Source organism: Myotis lucifugus, unplaced genomic scaffold, assembly GCF_000147115.1.
Source record: "Myotis lucifugus unplaced genomic scaffold, Myoluc2.0 scaffold_259, whole genome shotgun sequence".
NCBI lineage: Eukaryota > Metazoa > Chordata > Mammalia > Chiroptera > Vespertilionidae > Myotis > Myotis lucifugus.
In genome coordinates, this window is record NW_005871307.1 from 49,573 (window position 1) to 68,940 (window position 19,368).

At 38.8% G+C, this 19,368-nt stretch overlaps 1 protein-coding gene and 1 non-coding gene across 2 annotated transcripts in view; one reads left to right on the plus strand and one right to left on the minus strand.

Annotated features, from left to right (window-relative positions):
- Positions 1-595: 595 nt before the first annotated feature.
- LOC102437008 (phenylalanine--tRNA ligase, mitochondrial) overlaps positions 596-19,368 on the plus strand; it is a gene marked incomplete at its 5' end in the record, with an annotated part of 227,986 nt that continues 209,213 nt past the window's right edge. Inside the window, one exon of the mRNA XM_023762747.1 lies at positions 596-756. Coding sequence (XP_023618515.1) covers positions 596-756 — 161 coding nt within the window. The remainder of the gene's footprint in view (positions 757-19,368) is intronic.
- On the minus strand, positions 16,571-16,677 carry LOC111827983. Its single transcript, XR_002831732.1, has one exon. It is a non-coding gene; the product is annotated as a U6 spliceosomal RNA (small nuclear RNA).

Consider the following 19,368-nt stretch of genomic DNA (forward strand, 5'->3'; position numbering starts at 1 on the left):
CTTAGTGTTCATGGCCTTGCCGTATCTGAACAGCACACTTCACCTTTGGAGTGAGTAGTACTAGATGTGTATTTCACCTTGGCTTGCTCGCTCTCAGAGTATTGTTGAGGTGGCTCCTCTGAGTAAGAGTTGTATTTTACTGTTATTGACAGTTCTTGAAGGTCTGGCACACATTTTCTGAATGTTAACGGTCCACTGTGGCATGTTTTGAACACATTTGCCTGTCTAGTAAGCCATTTAGGGACTTTGTAACCTGAGCATAGTTATGTTTGAATCAGGGCAAACAAGAATTACAGAAAAGTCATGTGTCAGAGACAGGAACCAGGGCTTAAAAGAGCCTAGAATCTAGTCAGAAATGAGTCAATATTAGAGACAGTATGAGTCCAAAATGCCTCAATGAGAGCAGTAAGGAATGTGGGGAGCAGGAGCAATCTAAGGTTGGGCATTGCCTTGGATGTCCCCACAGTTCCTCCCCAGTGCCTTGCCACTAGTAGGCACTCAACAGTGTTACTGGTTAGTTACCAGGAAGTAGTATGTGCCTGTGAAGGCTTTATGATTTTTAAGTCAATTGTTTTATTTTGTTTCCTAATCATAGCTGGTGCTCAAGATAAAATTGGCTGGGCCTTTGGCCTAGGATTAGAAAGACTGGCCATGATCCTCTATGACATCCCTGACATCCGCCTCTTCTGGAGTGAGGATGAGCGCTTCCTGAAGCAGTTCCGTGTGTCTGATATCAACCAGAAGGTGAAATTTCAGGTAAAATAACTTGCAAGAATCAACTAAATTTAAAAAAAATGTTTGAAAGAATGGTGGGGGTCATGCATTTGAAAATTGAATTATTGAATTTAAAAATAATGTGAATTTGAAAATAGGTTTTTTATAGAAGTCCATAAACACCCCACAGGAGTTCATAAACCTTCAGAAACTGTATGTGGAAAAACACTTATCAAGCTTTTTAGTCTAAGCAGAGAACCAGTTTTGGGCTTTCTTGATCATTTTATTATCGATCTTTATATCTGATGATACTTTAAAGTTTAGTTTTTCTGATCCTATATAGACACATTAGTTTCTTATGATTAGTTTGTAATGCACACCTTCTTCATCATTTTACTGTCACTCTGTGTCTTTATATTAAAAGAGTTTCTTTTGTAAGCACCATAGAGTTGGGTCTTTTTTAAAATTCAGATTTAATTTGAGTGTTGAATACATCTTACATTTAATATAATTACATGGGATATTCTTGGACTTAATTCTGTTAACCTTTTATTTCCCCCCCCCCATTTCCCTCTTGTATTCTTTATTTGGAAATTATGGTTTTTGTGGGGGATTTTTGTTTATTTTTATATCTCATTTTAGTACCCTTATTGCTATTTAGTTTCACCATTTTGTATTATTTTAAGCGGTTATTCTAGATTACAATATGCATAATTAATTCATCTCACTTTACCATGAGTAACTATTATACAACATCATGAAACAGTTAACAACTTTACAATAGTGTAATTCCTTTTATACCTCCTGTTTTTTTGTATTATTGTCATATTTTATTTCTCCATATATTATAACTCACAATATATTGCTCTATTTTCTTCATATAGTCAGTTATCTTTTAAAGAAGTTTAAAACTATATTGTTTATATTTCCCTTGATATTTACCCCACACTGATTTTTCCTTCTGCTGATCTTGATTTTTCTTTGTGATTATTTCCCTTAAGTCTGAAGAACTTCTTTTAATATTTCTTGCAGTGCAACATGAATTTTTTCAGCTTTAGTTTGTCTGGAAACACCTTTGTTTAACGTTTATTTATTTTATTCTATTTATTATTATTTTCTATTTTTATTTATTTCAGAGAGGAAGGGAGAGGGAGATGGAGAGGGAGATAGAAACATCAATGATGAGAGATAATCATCGACCGGCTGCCTCCTGTACACCGCATGCTGGGGATAGAGCCCGCAACCTGGCCATGTGCCCTGACCAGGAATTAAACCAGTGACCAAGATTTTGTGCCTGGGTTGATGCTCAACCACTGAGCCACACGCGCTGGGCTCACCTCTATTTTTTAGGAATATTTTCCTTGGATATAGGTTGTCACTTTTTATGTTATTTTTTTTTCCTTTCAGCTCTTTAGAGATGTCATTTCACTGCCCGTATCCTTTTAGTTTGGTTTTCAGCAGTTTGACTTATGTGTGATTTTCTATCTGTTATCCTCCTGAGGTTTCACTGTGTTGGATTGTCTTTCAACCTCCTTGAAAATTCTCCTCTACTCTCTCTTCTAACAATTATACTCCTTCTTTCTTTTCCTTTTCAGACTGTAACTTCATGTGTGTCAGACCATTTGGAATTATGCCATAGAACTCATGCTCGGGGTTTGTTTTTATTGATTTTTTTTTCACTCTGTGCTTTATTTTGGATAGTTGTAAGTCTTCTCTCTGTGTTTACTAATTTTTTTCTATTGTGTCCAGTTAACCATTAGGTTCCACCAAGTAATTAATAATTTCAGATATTTTACTTATTCGTCTACAATTTCTACTTGCTTTCCTTTAAGAATTTTGATTACTCTGATGAAATTCTCCATCTTCTCACCCCTTTTGTACATTTTTCCTTAAATTCTTTAGCATTTTCATAATACTTATATTGAAGTCCTTGTCTGTTAATTCCAACCATTTAGTTATCTATTATTCTCCTTGTATTCTTTTATTTTTTCTTCTTACGCGTCACATTTTTTCTGCTTTTTCACTGGTTTTACTTTTGAAATTGTGTTTAAAAGAATACATAAGCCTTACACTTTCTCCTAGGAGGCGACTAAAGGGATTAGGCCAGATTTCTTATTTCTAATCAGGAACTAGATTTCCCATCTGACTTGCTCTGGATGGTGAGATCTGGCCCTGCAGAAGCTTGTGGTCTCTGCATGTGAAATGATAAGATCTCTCTCTGCTTTCCACCCAGTTGCTAACTTCTTCCACACCAGTCAGTGCTTGCTGAGCAAAAAATATTATGAAGGTGAATTGGCTGGCAGTGAGGACTAACTGTCTTCCCATTTTCCAATCTGCCACACCAGCCAAGGACTGGCTGATAAAAGTTTGGCTAATTTCTCCTCTCCAGTGAAGTTTCTTTACCAAGAGCAGGCTAGCTCTTCTGACTACTCAGGCCCACATGGTGACAGCAGCCACCAATGTCTCTTCACCCTTGGAGGGCTCATCTCTGGTATTTCATTCATTTAGGCTTGTAGCCAGATCTCTTCAATATCTTTTATGGCAGATAATATTTTTAAAGTTATTGCTTTTTCCTTGTTACAGTGGGACTGAATTTTTTTTGCAAACTTTTGCATCCTAACCAAAAGTTAATCATTGATTTGATTCTTTGGTTTTATTTTTAATGGCCGTTTACAAATTCTGATTCCTCCCACACCCTCTTCTTTAGCAACCATCAGATTCTTCTCCATATCTATGTGTCTATTTCTATTTTCTTTTGTTTATTCGCTTGGCCTTTAAAAAATTCTATTTTTTTAAGTAATCTATTTATAATCTAGACACAGGACCTTCTACGTAAATTTGGAATAAAGACCCATCTAAATCATTAAAAATAAAATCTGGCTAAAGAGCTAAGTTTCTCTCATTTAATTTTTCATTTATTAAGTCATTTATTTAATCGCCAAACATTGATGGGACACCAACCAACATTGTACAGAGCAGTGTGCTCTGTAGTGTGGTGGGCAAGCACAGATGAGTAACAGTTGCTACCACAAGTTAGTGGCTTAAGTCCAGTTTTTATTGTGTTCACAACTGTCTTCCCTTAGGAGACACAGAGATATCCAGGAATAGATATGGGTCTCTTACATTAAGTGTCATTTAAAAAAATCTTTTCTGCCTTCAGAGTTGAAATCAGTGTATGCATAACTGTACTATTATGTAATTTACATTGTTGCCTTTGTATAATAAACTTAAGAACTTTAGATGGGGCAGTTAGGATTTGATTGCTGAAATTGTATATGTCTGTAAAATATTTTTTAATTTGTAGATCACAGAGAACTAGCTCCTAATTATTCACTTATAATTGGTATCTATTAATTATATTCTTGGTTAGTTTCCTATTACTAATGTAACAAATTACCACAAACCTATCAGATTAGAACAACATTTCTATTATTTTACCGTTGTGGAGTTCAGAAATTCAAAATCTATCTGAGTGGCTAAAATTAAGGTGTCAGCCGGACTGGGTCCTTTGGGAGGCGCTTGGGGAGAATCCACCCCTTGCCTTTGCCAGCTTCTAGGGCTGTCCTTGTTTCTCACTCATGGCTCTATATTGCCTGTTCTCTTCTCTTTCCCTCTGTGTCACGTCTCCTTCTCTCTGAACTTTTATCTCCCTCTTACAAGGACCCTTGGATGGAGCCCACCAAGATTATTCAAGATAATCTCCACATTTCAAGATCCTTTCTTATTTACATTTGTGAACTTCTTTTTGAATGTAAGGTTACATATTCATAGGTTCCAGGGATTAGGACATGGATGCCTTTTGGAGGCCTTTATTTAGCCTATCACATATCCTTTTGTATATTTCATTTTCATCATGGCAACTTGCTTGCCTTCAGGTATCATAGAGCAGATTTGGTGTTAGGTATAAGTGATACACATGGTGTTAAAGTGTTGGCAGTTTGTAACTATTAGTGTAGAGTGGTCATGCTTATATATATGAGGAGAATAGGAGACTCATTTTGTCACTGTTGGCTTGTCTTAAGAAAAGTACTTAACATGATTATAATACAAGACTTCCCCAGAGGGGAGGAGAGGAAACGCGGAGGAAAGGTCTACGGCAGCCATGCCTTCTTTGCCCAGAAAACTCGGGAGCCATTTGGGAACCATATTGTGCAGGGCTGGCAGGAGGCAGAAATGTCTCTTCTCTCATCTCCCCCAGTCCCTCTTAGCTTATGCTTTAGGCTCTCTTGGCTTCTGTGGTACCTTCCTCTGCATAATATCCACTGTCCTGTAAACCCAGCCAGCCAGCTGTGGTGGCGCTCTCTAGGTGCTGGCAATAGTCTGATTCATTACCCGAGGCCTCATCTCTGCTGTTCTTTCCCGAGTACTTGAAAACTATTGTTGAAGTCTAATAAGTAGGAAACTCAAGTTATAGTGTGGTTTTAACTCTTGGTTTTTTATTTCACATGTTTTGAGTTTAAATGCTTGCTTTTTGTGGCTCTCTCTACCCAACCTGGATCAAGGCTTGAAATAAGTAGATGAGCAAGCTGGTGCTTTATCATGCTAGTGTTGTCTTGTTTTGGGCAAGAGATCTCTATCCCCCTTGCACGTCCCCCTTCTGGGTTCATTCTGGGCCCTTGTGTGTATGTCTGCCACTTCCCTAATGTAAAACTCACTGTTGCAGTGCATTGAATGAATATTCAGTACTCTAACTTTTGTTCATTCTTTAAATGTTCTTTAAACAATACTGAATTATGGATTCAATATTTAGTGCTATACAGAGTAATACTTATTATTGAAAATTATTTATTAATCAACATTGTAAATTTTATTCACATATTTTGCTTAAATCTTATTCCATGTGTGTCCATAGTTGTTCAAAAAGTCAGTCCCCATTTGATGAAGTAATTCAACAATGTTGGTTGTTATCTTTCTTTCAAGTGAAGGACTTTTATTGGCTCTCTTTTGTGGGCGGAGACTATATTTATTCCTAATCCTGGATAATATCTTAAATGCTTTTCACTGCAACAGAAGTAGGTAAGAATAGGTGGGCAGTGACATGCACACCTATCATATCAAACCTTATTCAAGATCATAATAATCATAGTTAGTGATTAACACTCAGTTAAACCTTGCTCTTTGTTCGGCATTATTCTAAAGGCTTTATATGTCTTAACTTAGTCTTCTTAATAACCCTCTGAGTTTAGGTTCTGTTATTCTGTCCATTTCACAGATGAGGAAACGGTAGCTGAGTGGTCACTGTGTATTAGCACAATGTATTGTTCATTCAGGGCTTCAAAGAGCCATTGCCTCAAGTTTTATCCTGAGTATAAAATTTATAGGTCAGTTATTCAGAGCCAAATGATTTACATTTTTCTAACAAATTCAAAGATCAGCATATAATTTGTTGAAAATATGTCATTCAGTTTAAATTATCTAATTTATGAACTTTCTGGCAACAAGCTACCTATATTAATGCTTGTCAAACTTTAATGTACCCATGAATCACAGGAAGATCTTGTTACAATTCAGATTCTGACTCAGTATGCTCAATAGGGGCCTGAGATTTTGTGTTTCTAGCAAACTCCAAGGTGATCCTGATGTCGGTCCATGGTCCACAGTGCAAATCTACATAATGACAGACAGAATCATCTTATGTGTCAAAGCTCAGCTACCTCATCTGTAAAATTAGATGATAAGGTGACATAGTCTGATCAGGTGATTAAGTACACTTTGTCTTTTGCACAATAAATTTCAGCTTATCATAAATATCACTATAATCTGATCTCTACTTTCTGATACTAATCTCAAAAGTCCTTTCTTTCTTCTTGTCCTAGATTTAATTACTATGAATTTCAGAGTTGCAGTACTGTTATCCTTTTGGTTTTATGAACTGCCTAATCTCTTCCTTCCTTCTTCCTTTCTTTCATAATTTCTTTGTTTTTTGTTCACTCATTCATTCATTCTTTGCTGCTTATCAATGTGAGGGAACTGTTGAAAGAAAGTCGTACAGTTCAAATGCAAATTTAAAAGTTATGCTAAGTCACAGGTGTGTTTATATACTTTAAGTAATTTGCGAAGAGGAAGTGTTAATATTTAAATTGTAACTAAATAGAACTAGAAATGGTGAAAGATGAGACAGAAAGCACAAAGAATTTGGTAGGCATCAGCAGGGCAGTAACTATGAAAAGGTCTTATATGAACCCAGTCATCTCTGAGGTCAATCATGGACAGATTCCCCTGTGGAAACTGTGTCAGAGTTCATCCTTGCTCTTCCTGTAGCACCCCGCAGCAGCAGGGTGTGCTGTGTTATATGAGGACTGAGAGTTTTGAAGACCAAGGTTGTCCATTTTCTTTATTTATGTCTTCTGGCAATCGGAGTTCAGTGCACCATACATCTGTGCATTAATTTGTTTATAATAATTGACATTTGTTGAGTGCTATGTCCAAGTCACTGAACTAAATGTGTTGCCTAGATTATAGCTTCCATTCATCACAACCCAATGGGGTAGGTACTATAAACCCATTTTATAGATGATGAAATTGACACCTGGAACCACTCCAGAGAGCTCCTAATATTGAACTAGTAAATTCTGTTGTTGCCTAGACAGATGCACTGCTCTGGAGTCAGTAACATGAAATTGACAGATCCTGACTTCAAGTTGTTTCCTTCCAATGTAGATTTATCAGGAGATAATTAAAAAATAACTAGAGGCCCGATGCAGAAATTCTGCCCCTTCTGCTCCTCTGCCTTCTCTGCCTTGGCCCCTGCCACCACAGCTTCGTCCGGAAGGTCATCCAGAAGGTCGTCTGGTCTAATTAGCATATTATGCTTTTATTATTATAGATATGAAGTACACTGATGGAGCTATACATAGGTGAATGTAGAATTTTGCTGATACTGACCAACGCATGTGGAGGTCAACATTTTCTCTTTTTTAAAAATCTTTTTTACTTTTTAATTCTTTAAGCCTTTCCCTGTTTCTCCAGAATTGAATTAGGACTTGTGCCTGTGATTACTTGCTAATCTCCATGGCTTGGAATAGCTCCTAGATCCAGTTTTGATCATAAACGTTGTCTGATAGAGACTTAATGCAGGATTATGCAGTGTTTCCTCATTCTATTCCCAAATAAACCCAGCTGTGAGAATCTCATCAGCTTCATTGTGTTGCAGTAAAATTAATGGATCTCACATTTTTTGCACTATTTCCATGTGCATTTTTCCCATCTCACACAACAAAGCACATAAGTATTTTTCTTTTATTGGAAAGGGTTCATCTCAGAAAAAAACTAATAGAAAGAGGTAGAGGAAGAAGTGTGGAAGATGACAATCATAAAACCTTTTATATGTGCTCTGTAATCTTTGTTGACTGCCAAATGAGGAGGGATGCAATGAGCAAGATAATGGGCAAATTTGTATTGGGAATCATTATAGTGCTTATATGTAAAGCATTCATAACAGAGCCTATTGCACAGTAAACATTTCATCCATGTTAACTATTTTTCACCACCACCACTGCTGTAACTATCACCACTATCACCATAACTACTACAAAGCAGACACTGTTCCAAGCACAGGAGACACAGTCTTTGTGTTCCCTGGTCCTTCGTGCTCGCAGTTTCCTTCTTCAGCTTGCTTTGCTAACATTGGTGTTATATAACCCCGGCCTTACGATGCTAGGTCATTTCATTGACCCATAGCCTGTTTAGACTCCTATGGATTGTGGCCCCATGTGTGTATTGGAGCCTCTCATTGGAGGCCTGCATTTATGACTGCCTTGTATTTTTGTGAAAGCAGGAGTTCTGTGATACATTTACATTTTTAGAGAAGTGCTACCACACATTTCTTCCTTATTTAAAGCACTTTAAAAAAAAATAAATAAGGAGTTCCTCAGCATCTACTTCCATAGCTTTCTTGTAGTGTAGACAGAAGGATATGTGTGATGTAACCTTTATATGTACACACATTCAGTACCCATAATATATTGTCTTGGGTGTTAACCTTATGGAAATGCACAAGAATTTTCTATTTATAGACAGCACATTAAACCTTCAATCTTGCCAACATCTATAAAATTTGACAAATTATGTGTAATATTTCTTAGAAATCATCTGAGTAGAAAAGGTTTTGGTATTTTTATCTCTGGAATCAGAGAGATACATTAATACTGCAGAATCATCTAAACCAGATACTGATAGTTGATGGATCATAAAGTTAAAAGTTACAGTTTTAGTAATCATTTCATAATGTATATGTATATCAAACCATTATGTTGTACACCATAAATAGATACGGTTTTGATTTTTCAATTATACCTTCATAAAACTGAGGAGAAGAAGTTATAGTTTTAAAAGGAAATCATCAGACCGGCCAGTGTGGCTCAATGGTTGAGGGTCGACCTATGAACCAGGAGGTTTCAGTTCCATTCCTGGTCAGGGCACATGCCCAGGTTGCGGGCTCAATTCCCAGTGTGGGGTGTGCAGGAGGCAGCCGATCAATGATTCTCTCTCATCATTGATCTCTATCGCTCCCTTCCTTTCTTAAATCAATAAAAAAACATTTAAAAGGAAATCACCAGAATAAAGATCAGAAACAAACCGAGCTCTGAAGGACTTGCCATAGGAAGAAAGAACATGTTGATTAAGCAACAGTGAATAGGAAACGGGTTTTTTCCAGGTGTGACTATGGAAAGTAATTCTTACAAAATTCAAGAGAGGTGCTTTTTTGCTTCAACCAAGAAAGACCAAACTCAGAATGGCTTAAATAAGAACAAAATGTCAGGAAGCCCTCAGTAATGCCAGGGCTCTAAAATCCTGAGCATTTTCCCCTCAGGCTTGAAAGGTGGCAGCAGGAGCAGCAAGCTAGACCATACAATAAGGTCTAAAGCAGAAAAGTGCCCCTGTTTCCCTTTTTCAGTGTGGGGGAAGTTTTCCGGAAGTCCTCACACTTTCCTCACATCTCATTTGCAAGGTAGTTGAAGTTAACCTGCTGTCTTCTGGTACTTATACTGAGCTCTTATCATAAGTATGACATGTTTTTGTATAATTTTACCACCAACAATGCCAGATGTGTTCAATTAGGCCAGTGATGGCGAACCTATGACACGCGTGTCAGGTGACACAGGAACTCATTTTTTTGGTTGATTTTTCTTTGTTAAATGGCATTTAAATATATAAAATAAATATCAAAAATATACATCTTTGTATTACTATGGTTGCAGATATCAAAAAATTTCTATATGTGACACGGCACCAGAGTTAAGTTAGGGTTTTTCAAAATGCTGACATGCTGAGCTCAAAAGATTCGCCATCACTGAATTAGGCCCTTTAGGCAATGCTATCTCTTAATTCTGCACTGTTTTTATGAATAGACAGTCAATTATGAAATGGGATGATGGGGCTACTAGAAAAGGTATTCTATCCTAAAATCTTTTACCTTCTGCTGGCTAGTGCTTCAAATCATCCCTTAGAGTGGTTCTCAACCTTCTGGCCCTTTAAATACAGTTCCTCATGTTGTGACCCAAACATAAAATTATTTTTGTTGCTACTTCATAACTGTAATGTTACTACTGTTATGAATCGTAATGTAAATATCTGATATGCAGGATGGTCTCAAGTGAACCCCGTGAAAGGGTAGTTCGACCGCCAAAGGGGTCGCGACCCACAGGTTGAGAACCGCTGCCTTAGAGTTTGCTTCTTTTAGTTTAATGCTTTGATCCCTAGTCAAATGTAAAATACTTATTTTGCCTAGAACTGACTGTGCCTATATTCATAGGACAACTGGATGGGATTAGTAGATAAGTATGTGGCTATTGGACATTTTTTCTCTGTTAGAGATTAAGTATAGAAATCAGGGCCATCATGGCACCTCCAACTGAGTTAACTGTATTGGCCAAAGAGAAAAGGGCTTAGATACTAAATTCAAGGTCAGTTACACTAGGAATGAGATCCTCAAAGTTATCAAAGAAAAGACAAGTGTATTAGAGCAACGCAAATGGAAAATTCAAGGTTTATATTCATGTCCTAGCCACCAAATAATTTACCTTACTAAATTCTTAGTCAACACAGGTAAGGGTAGTTGTTCTGTGTCTTTAATTAACCTCATTGTGTGCTATAGGAGAAACAAATCTCTTCACTATTTCAATTAGAACTGTGCACTGCTCCTTTACACTAAGGATAAGAGGAGGATGTGGGTTCATCTGAAATGTTAGGACTTAAGGTCGGCCTGTGTTTAGATAGAGAAATGAGAATTGCTTTGCAATGACACTATTGCACAGCTTTTCAAATGGTACATTTATAATGGCATTTTTACTGTGTAATCTTGTGATCTTGAAAATGAAGAATGGTTAAAGTAAGCAGTAATTTATATAGTGGATAGCTTAATTATTCTTTCTATCACTTGGCTAAGTAATGAATCAAATATTTTCTTTCAATAAGAGGGAAGAATTTATTTTCCAAAGAGCATCCCTATGAGATTTATAAATTACAATTACAGGCTATAAGTCACTACCAAGGATAGTGAATTATAAATAGACTAGTGGCCCGGTGCACGAAACTCGTGCACATTGAAAGGGAATTAATTAGAGGAACGTAATTTGAACTCACTATCTAATATCAATAATATGTGAGCGTGAGGCAGTCCGCATTTCTGAAATTCAGTGACATGAATTTTAGCTATTACTTTGCTAAATAAATGGAATTTACAGATATCATTTAAAAGAGCATTCAGCTTAACACATTGCGTACCCCTCACGAGTTTTCTCGTGTTTCGTGTGCCATCTGTTAAGGACCGCTCACGAGTGTTCTCGTTTTTCACACGCCATCTGTTATGGACCTTCGATGTCAACACACTGTCTTGTCCACTGTGGGGCACGGTTACAGGGTTTTGGCCAGGTTCAAGCCTCAGACTAATGAAAGGACAGGGTCCTCTCACTGCCACGTGCAAGTCCCAGCTGGAGGGCAGGGCCCTCCCAGCAAAATCATAGCCAACGGCTGTGGTTGTAAGCTTGAACCTATGGTCCGAACACGTAGCCCCACGTGCCTTGTGATAGAGTTTAGGTGCATGTAGTTGAGTAGGGTTGAGACTCACGAGAATGCTGTAAACAACGTGATCACGCCCCTACTTTGCCTTGTGGCATCTGCTATAAAATAAAGACAAGGCTTGTGGGCGCTGGCGTTGTCTCCTCTTCAGGGAGCAGCGTCCCATCGAGACCCAGCTATTATTCTCTTGTCTGTCTTTCCTTAATCCTTTCACCCCCCCACTCAGAGACACCCTTGGCCGTGCTGGCGCGGCACAGTCCACATCGAATAAAGCGATCTCATTGGTGGAAACCGTGCAGGTCAATCTACGGAAAAACTATATAATTGCACGAACCCATAAAGCATTGCAGTTACATTGTATTTTGGTCATTCGAATAGTCTTCGTCTTCAAGTTCCTGGCGCTTTTAGAAATGCCCTATCTCAGAAAAAGGAAGGAAACCAACGAAACTGATACACTTCCGGAAGTATTTAACGATAATTTCTCAGATATTCCTAGTGAGATCGAAGATGCTGATGACTGTTTTGACGATTCCGGAGACGATTCCGGAGACGATTCTACTGATTCTACTGACAGTGAAATTATTAGACCTGTAAGGAAGTGCAAGGTGGCGGTGCTTTCAAGTGATTCCGACACTGACGAAGCTACTGATAATTGTTGGTCTGAAATTGACACACCACCACGCTTACAAATGTTTGAAGGTCATGCTGGGGTCACTGCATTTCCGTCTCAGTGTGACTTTGTACCCTCTGTGACCAATCTCTTTTTTTGTGATGAATTGTTTGAGATGTTGTGCAAAGAGCTGTCCAACTATCACGATCAAACCACAAAGAAATGCAAAACACCATCTAGAACACTAAAGTGGTCTCCGGTTACACAGAAGGACATCAAGAAATTCCTTGGCCTAATTATTCTGATGGGTCAAACAAGAAAAGATAGCTTGAAAGACTATTGGTCAACAGATCCTTTGCTATGTACCCCTATATTTCCACAGACAATGAGTCACCATAGATTTGAGCAAATATGGACATTCTGGCATTTCAATGATAACGCCAAAATGGACAGTCGCTCGGGGAGACTTTTCAAGATCCAACCTGTGCTGGATTATTTCCTGCATAAATTTCGAACAGTATACAAACCAAAGCAACAGTTGTCTTTGGACGAGGGAATGATTCCATGGAAAGGATGTTTAAAATTTCGCATGTACAACCCAGCGAAAATAACAAAATACGGTTTACTTGTTCGGATGGTGTGCGAGAGTGACACCGGCTATATCTGCAGTATGGAGATATACACTGCTGAAGGAAGGAAATTGCAAGAAACTGTTCTTTCAGTCCTTGGACCCTATCTTGGCATATGGCACCATATTTACCAGGATAATTATTACAATGCTACATCTACTGCTGAATTGCTACTACAGAACAAAACTAGAGTCTGTGGGACTATTAGGGAGAGTAGAGGTTTACCGCCAAATTTGAAAATGAAAACATCAAGAATGAAGAAAGGTGACATAATATTTTCCAGAAAAGGCGATATTCTTCTCCTAGCATGGAAAGACAAGCGGGTTGTCCAAATGATATCAACGATCCATGACACTTCTGTCTCGACAACAGGAAAAAAAAAATAGAAAAACGGGAGAGAATATTGTAAAACCTACCTGCATCAAGGAATACAATGCCCACATGAAAGGCGTTGACCGTGCGGATCAATTCCTTTCGTGTTGTTCCATTCTAAGGAAAACGATGAAATGGACAAAAAAAGTAGTGCTGTACCTTATAAACTGTGGACTTTTCAATTCATTTAGAGTGTACAACATCCTCAATCCACAAGCAAAAATGAAGTATAAACAGTTTCTGCTATCGGTGGCCAGAGACTGGATAACGGATGACAATAATGAAGGCTCTCCGGAACCAGAGACAAATCTGTCCAGCCCTTCCCCTGGGGGTGCAAGGAGAGTACCTCGTAAAGATCCACCCAAAAGGTTGTCAGGTGATATGAAGCAGCATGAACCTACATGTATTCCATCGAGTGGAAAGAAAAAATTTCCTACGAGAGCCTGCAAAGTTTGTGCCGCCCATGGAAAAAGGAGCAAATCTAGATACTTATGTAAATTTTGTTTGGTCCCTCTTCATAGAGGAAAATGTTTTACGCAGTACCATACATTCAAAAAGTACTGGGAACTTTAATTGTTTAATTGTTTAACTGTTTTTGTAAATAAAAATGTTATAATTATTGAAAAACAACACCTAAAGTGCATTATGATCTGTAGTTATGATGATTTAAATAACGTGCAGTTTGCCCAAAAACGTGAGGTCCCTGGCGTATGTCTTAGAGATTTCTATGCGGTATGATTACTTTGCCAAATAAATGGAATTTACAGATTTCAATTAAAAAAGCATTCAGCTTAATATTAAAAACTCTGGCTACCAAGTCAGGTCTGTTTTCAACTTTTTGCCAGCGTTGTAAATTGTTTGCAATATCTGCCCATTTGGGGTTGCATGTCATGGTTATGAATAAATCGGCCTTGCCATACTTCGTTACAATTGCCATAGTATCCTGATATCGCGTTGCATATTTCTGGGACTACCCTCAAAAGATGATGGAAGTATTATCATTTTACCAATTGGCACACTGTCATTTTCAAACCTAGATTTGAGATAATCCATCAAACCACTATATTTTTCAACTCTCAACTTAGATTGGTTTGCTTTGATGAAATTTATCTGATTGGTCTCCATTTTTTAATATGAATCCATGATAAACTGTTGAGTTAATTTTCCTGCATTTAAAATAGGATTGAACGTGTCCCACACAGAGAGATGAAATCCATAATACTGCATTTATGTGACTCGTGTCCTTACATTTTTTCTAGTATTATTGTCGATTACACTGTTGTCTCTGAGTCTTAACGCAATATCTGTTCCCCAGACTTTTTCACCATGTGGAAAAAGAATAGGATATGTCATTGCATCTAATGTAGGAAATAGGATATTGATTTGTTTCATTTTAATGGCATTTGGGTTATTGGGATCTGGTTTACAATGAATGAGCAAGTCCCTTTCAAAAGGAGGTTCTCCATCTTCGTTTCTGAATATGACAGCAACCTCGGTTACATGGGGAGAATTATATCTACCTGGGTCACTGTTACGATCATATTTAATTGCCATTGTTACTTCTGTGGGAGCAATACCTTTTGCTGCTGGTTCAGATTGGGCTTCCTTTTCTACCTCATGTAGCATCTTGTACGATTTTGTTAATTCATTTATTTCATGCATGAGATTGTTGATGTTGATCATGAGTCTTTCTGAGCAGCCCTGGTTTTTCTGGCATTGCTAATCTTTTACTTGTAGCTTTGGCTGTATCCAAAATTTAGAGTTGAGCAAACTTCCGAGAAACACCATCCGAAGGATGTAAAGTTCCAGTACAGTGATAAACTTGTCCGTGTATTCTAAAACAGTACGGTCCATATCCTGATGGCGATGCAATATTTGCACCCATGGAAGCAAAAGCAAAAGAACTATTTATGGAATGAATATTTTCCATGAAATTTTTACTGTTAGAATCTTCGTTTTTCATTAATCTTTTAAAATATGCCAGGTAATTTGGAAAATGTATATCCTTTGGACAGACTTTCCCTTTGCTACAACATCGAGTAAATTTCCCATCGGATGGTTTTTCATCAAACAGTCATTCCACCACAACTATGTTCGAGAATTGCATCCTTACATACTCCATTTTTGCTGAGAAGGCAGTTCCTACCAGTATTGGTAGTACTTGTTGATGACTGTTCTCTAGACATATTCTGTCGTCACCACCGCCTTCTTTCAACTTCAAAGGCACGTTGGTCTTAAGACATTTTCTGTCGATGACGCCGGTGTTTTTCGGCATCAGAGTGACATTTTTCCAATAGCTGGTCTTCAGATACATCCTGTCGCAGGCACCGCCTTCTTTCAAGATCAGACGCATGTTGCTCTTCAGACATTTTCTGTCGATAACGTGGGCATCTTTTGGCTGCAGAGCTACGTTGTACCAACAGTTGTTCTTTAGACATAGTCCCACCTCTCTACTGTCACAGTCTGAGATGCAGGTAAATGAGAGTCCTGGCTGTCAGGCCGCTGAGAGCTGTCTGACCAAAGGCTGATTCTGGCTAATTCTGTGGGGGTGGGACTTCCTCCTCCCTGCTGTCAGTTTCCACAGCTGTGATGGAGCTGGGGTGACAGAGGGAGCCATGCCCTCCAAGCCGCCCTCTCTCTCGCTCTTCTCTATGTCCAGCGGCCTCCTGCTCTGCCAAGTCCCCCAAACCTCCCACTCTCCGCCCACTCTCCCGCTCTCCGCCGGCGAAGGTCCCGGGAGCCCATAGGCATGGCTAGGCGTGGCCGGCTTTGCCTCCTAGGGCTGGCGAAGGTCCCAGGAGCCCGGGGCTGCCATCGCCTCCCGGGGCACTTAACACCTGCATATGCAAATTAACCCGCCATCTTTGTCAGGTTAATTTGCATACTCCTGAGCATAGCAGAGGGACCATCAATTTACATGTTTCTCTTTTATTATATGGGATGGCCCTCCTAGAGTCCATTTGGCAGAATTTGAACTCCATGTTAATTGGTATTTGCATACTAAGTAGCTATTTTATATTTATTCATTTTTTTAATCCTCACCCGAGGATTTTTATTGATTTTTAGAGAGAAAGGAAGGGCGAGAGAGAAACATCAATGTGAGAGAGAAGAATCAATTGATTGCCTCCCAGATTGAACCTGCAACCTTCTGGTGTACAAGATAATGCTCCAAACAACTGAGCACCGGCCAGGACTATTTTTATTATTTATTTATTTTTTTAAAAAAAATAATATGGAATGCTTCATGAATTTGCATGTCATCCTTGCTCAGAGGTCATGCTAATCTTCTCTGTATCATTCCAATTTTAGTGTATGTGCTGCTGAAGTGAGCACTTTATTCATTTTTAAAGTGCTGAAATATTCTAAACATGCATATATTCCTTGACTTGATTTTCTAATAAATAGGACTCTGTGCCCTCTACCCAAATGTCTACTTCTATTTACTATGGTAAGATTTTACCACAGATTCTTTTAAAGAGTGAAAGCGTTAGAAACAAAGTTCTGCCTCTCTGATGACATTTCTCCTTCCTGTTTTCCTCCCCAGAGATGACCACTGACTTCAATTTGATGTTCACCATTCTCGTGTTATTTGCATATATCCAAAAATAATTTCTAGAATTGCTTCCAAATGTATATTAAACAGCCAAAGTAGTTAAATAATAGAAATTCCAGAGAGATTTTATGAGAAAGTTGATGAGCAGATTCTAAAATGTATATGGAAATAGGGAGGGCCAGGAAACGACAAATAACTAAGTGGAAAGATTTGCTTCATCTAATGTCTTTTTAAAAGCTACAAAAATTGCAAGAGTGTGACCTGATGCAAGACAGATATATAGGCCCACAGAATGCAATAAGGATCCCAAAAACACAACTGTGTTATGCTAGACTTATGATATCATCTGCACTAGGGAACAGAAAGGCAGGAGGAAAGCCTTAATGCAAGTGGAGGAGGGATAGTTGAGAATCCACATGGAAAAAATGAAATGACCCCATATTACTAATTATTCAAAAGTGAATTCCAGCCCTAACTGATTTGGCACAGTGGATAGAGCGTCAGCCTGGGGACTCAAGGGTCCCAGGTTTAATTCTGATCAAGGGCATGTACCTTGGTTGCAGGCACATCCCCAGTAGGGGGTTTGCAGGAGGCAGCTGATTGATGTTTCTCATTGTTGTTTCTAACTCTCTATCCCTCTCCCTTCCTCTCTTTAAAAAATCAATAATATATATATATATATATTTTTTAAAAGTGAATTCCAGGGTGCTTGTAGATCTAAACTCAAAAGAAAATTTATACTGACTTCAAAAAAGTTATTTAACCACAATGATTCTTTGATTCTTATAAATTTAACTAGAGGCCTGGTACACGAATTCGTGCACCAGTGGGGTCCCTTGGCCCTGTGGGATCAGGCTGAAACCGGCTCTGCTACATCCCGCGAGGGGTCTCGAATTGTGAGAGGGCACAGGCCAGGCCGAGAGACCCCACCGGTGCATGAACAGGGCTGGGGAGAGACATGGGAGGTTGGCCAGCTGGGGAGGGGCCATGGGAGGGCTCCAGGACATGTCTGGCCCATCTTGCTCATTCCCGATTGGCTGGACCCCAGCAGCAAGCTAATTTATCAGTCAGAGCATCTGCCCCCTGGTGGTCAGTGCACATCATAGTGACTGGTCGACTGTTTGCTACCTGGTGGTCAGTGCACGTCATAGCAAGTGGTTGAATGGCCTTAGCATATCACTAGCATATTACGCTTTGATTGGTTGAATGGACAAACAGACAACTGGACACTTAGCATATTAGGCTTTTGTTATATAGGATGGGGGAGATTGAACTAAATGAACTATGATAATGTAAAATTAAAACTTAATTCAATGTCTGATCTTGAAAATTTTGAAATTATTTATTTAAAGGGATTGCTGTATGTTTTTTGTAAAGCCTTTTATCAAATTAGGGATGTTTATATTTCTAGTTTGCTAAGAGATTTTATCATAAATAACTTAAAATTTAGGCCCTTCCATATATTTTGAGGTGATATCATTATGTATGACATAGTGGTTATTTTTTGCGTAAACATAATTTGGTTGAAATACATTATCGTTTTTATATATTTCTAGATTTGATTTGCAAATATTTAGGATTTCTAAATCTGCATTCAGGGGTAAGATAGGTCTGCAACTTTCTGTGTTTCTTATGTTCTTATCAGGGTTTGATGTTAAGATTGTGCTGTACTCATAATACTAATTTGGAAGTATTTCCTTTTTCTATTCTCTAAGAGAATATTTTGAAGATTATTGTTATTTCTTTTGTGAGTTTTTGATCAAATTTACCAGTGAACTCTTCTGGGCTTGGTGTTTTCTATGTGGGAAGTTTTAATTCATAGATTACATTTTTTCTATTATTAAACTATACGGATTTTTTTTTATTTTGTGTAAATTGTAGTTTTTCCTAGGAGTTTGTCCATTTCCTCTAACTTTCAAATGTAGTGGCATGAAGTTGTTTGTAATATTCTCTTATTACTAGAGGCCCAGTGCACGAAATTCATGCATGGGTAGGGTCCCTAGGCCTGGCCTGCGATCAAGGCTGATTGGACCTTCCAGCTGCCGGTTGGGGCCTTACTTCCGACTGCCGGCCGGGGTCTTGATCTCCCGAGGGGGCACTTTACATATTAGCCTTTTATGTATATAGACTAGAGGCCCAGTGCACGAAATTTGTGCATGGGGGGGGGGGGGGGGTTCCCCAGCCCGGCCTGCACCCTCTCCAATCCGGAACTCTCTCGTAATCTGGAACCACTGGGTCCTAACCACTCAAATGCCTTCCTGCCTGATCGCCCCTAAATGCCTCTGCCTCTGCCTGCCTGCCTGCCTAATCACCCCAAACCTCTCTGCCTACCTGCCTGATTGCCCCTAACTGCTCTCCCCTGCCAGCCTGAATTCCCTAACTGCCTAACTGCTCTCCCCTGCTGGCTTGATCCCCCTAACTGCCTAACGGCTCTCCTCTCCTGGCCTGATCCCCTTAACTGCCTATCTGCT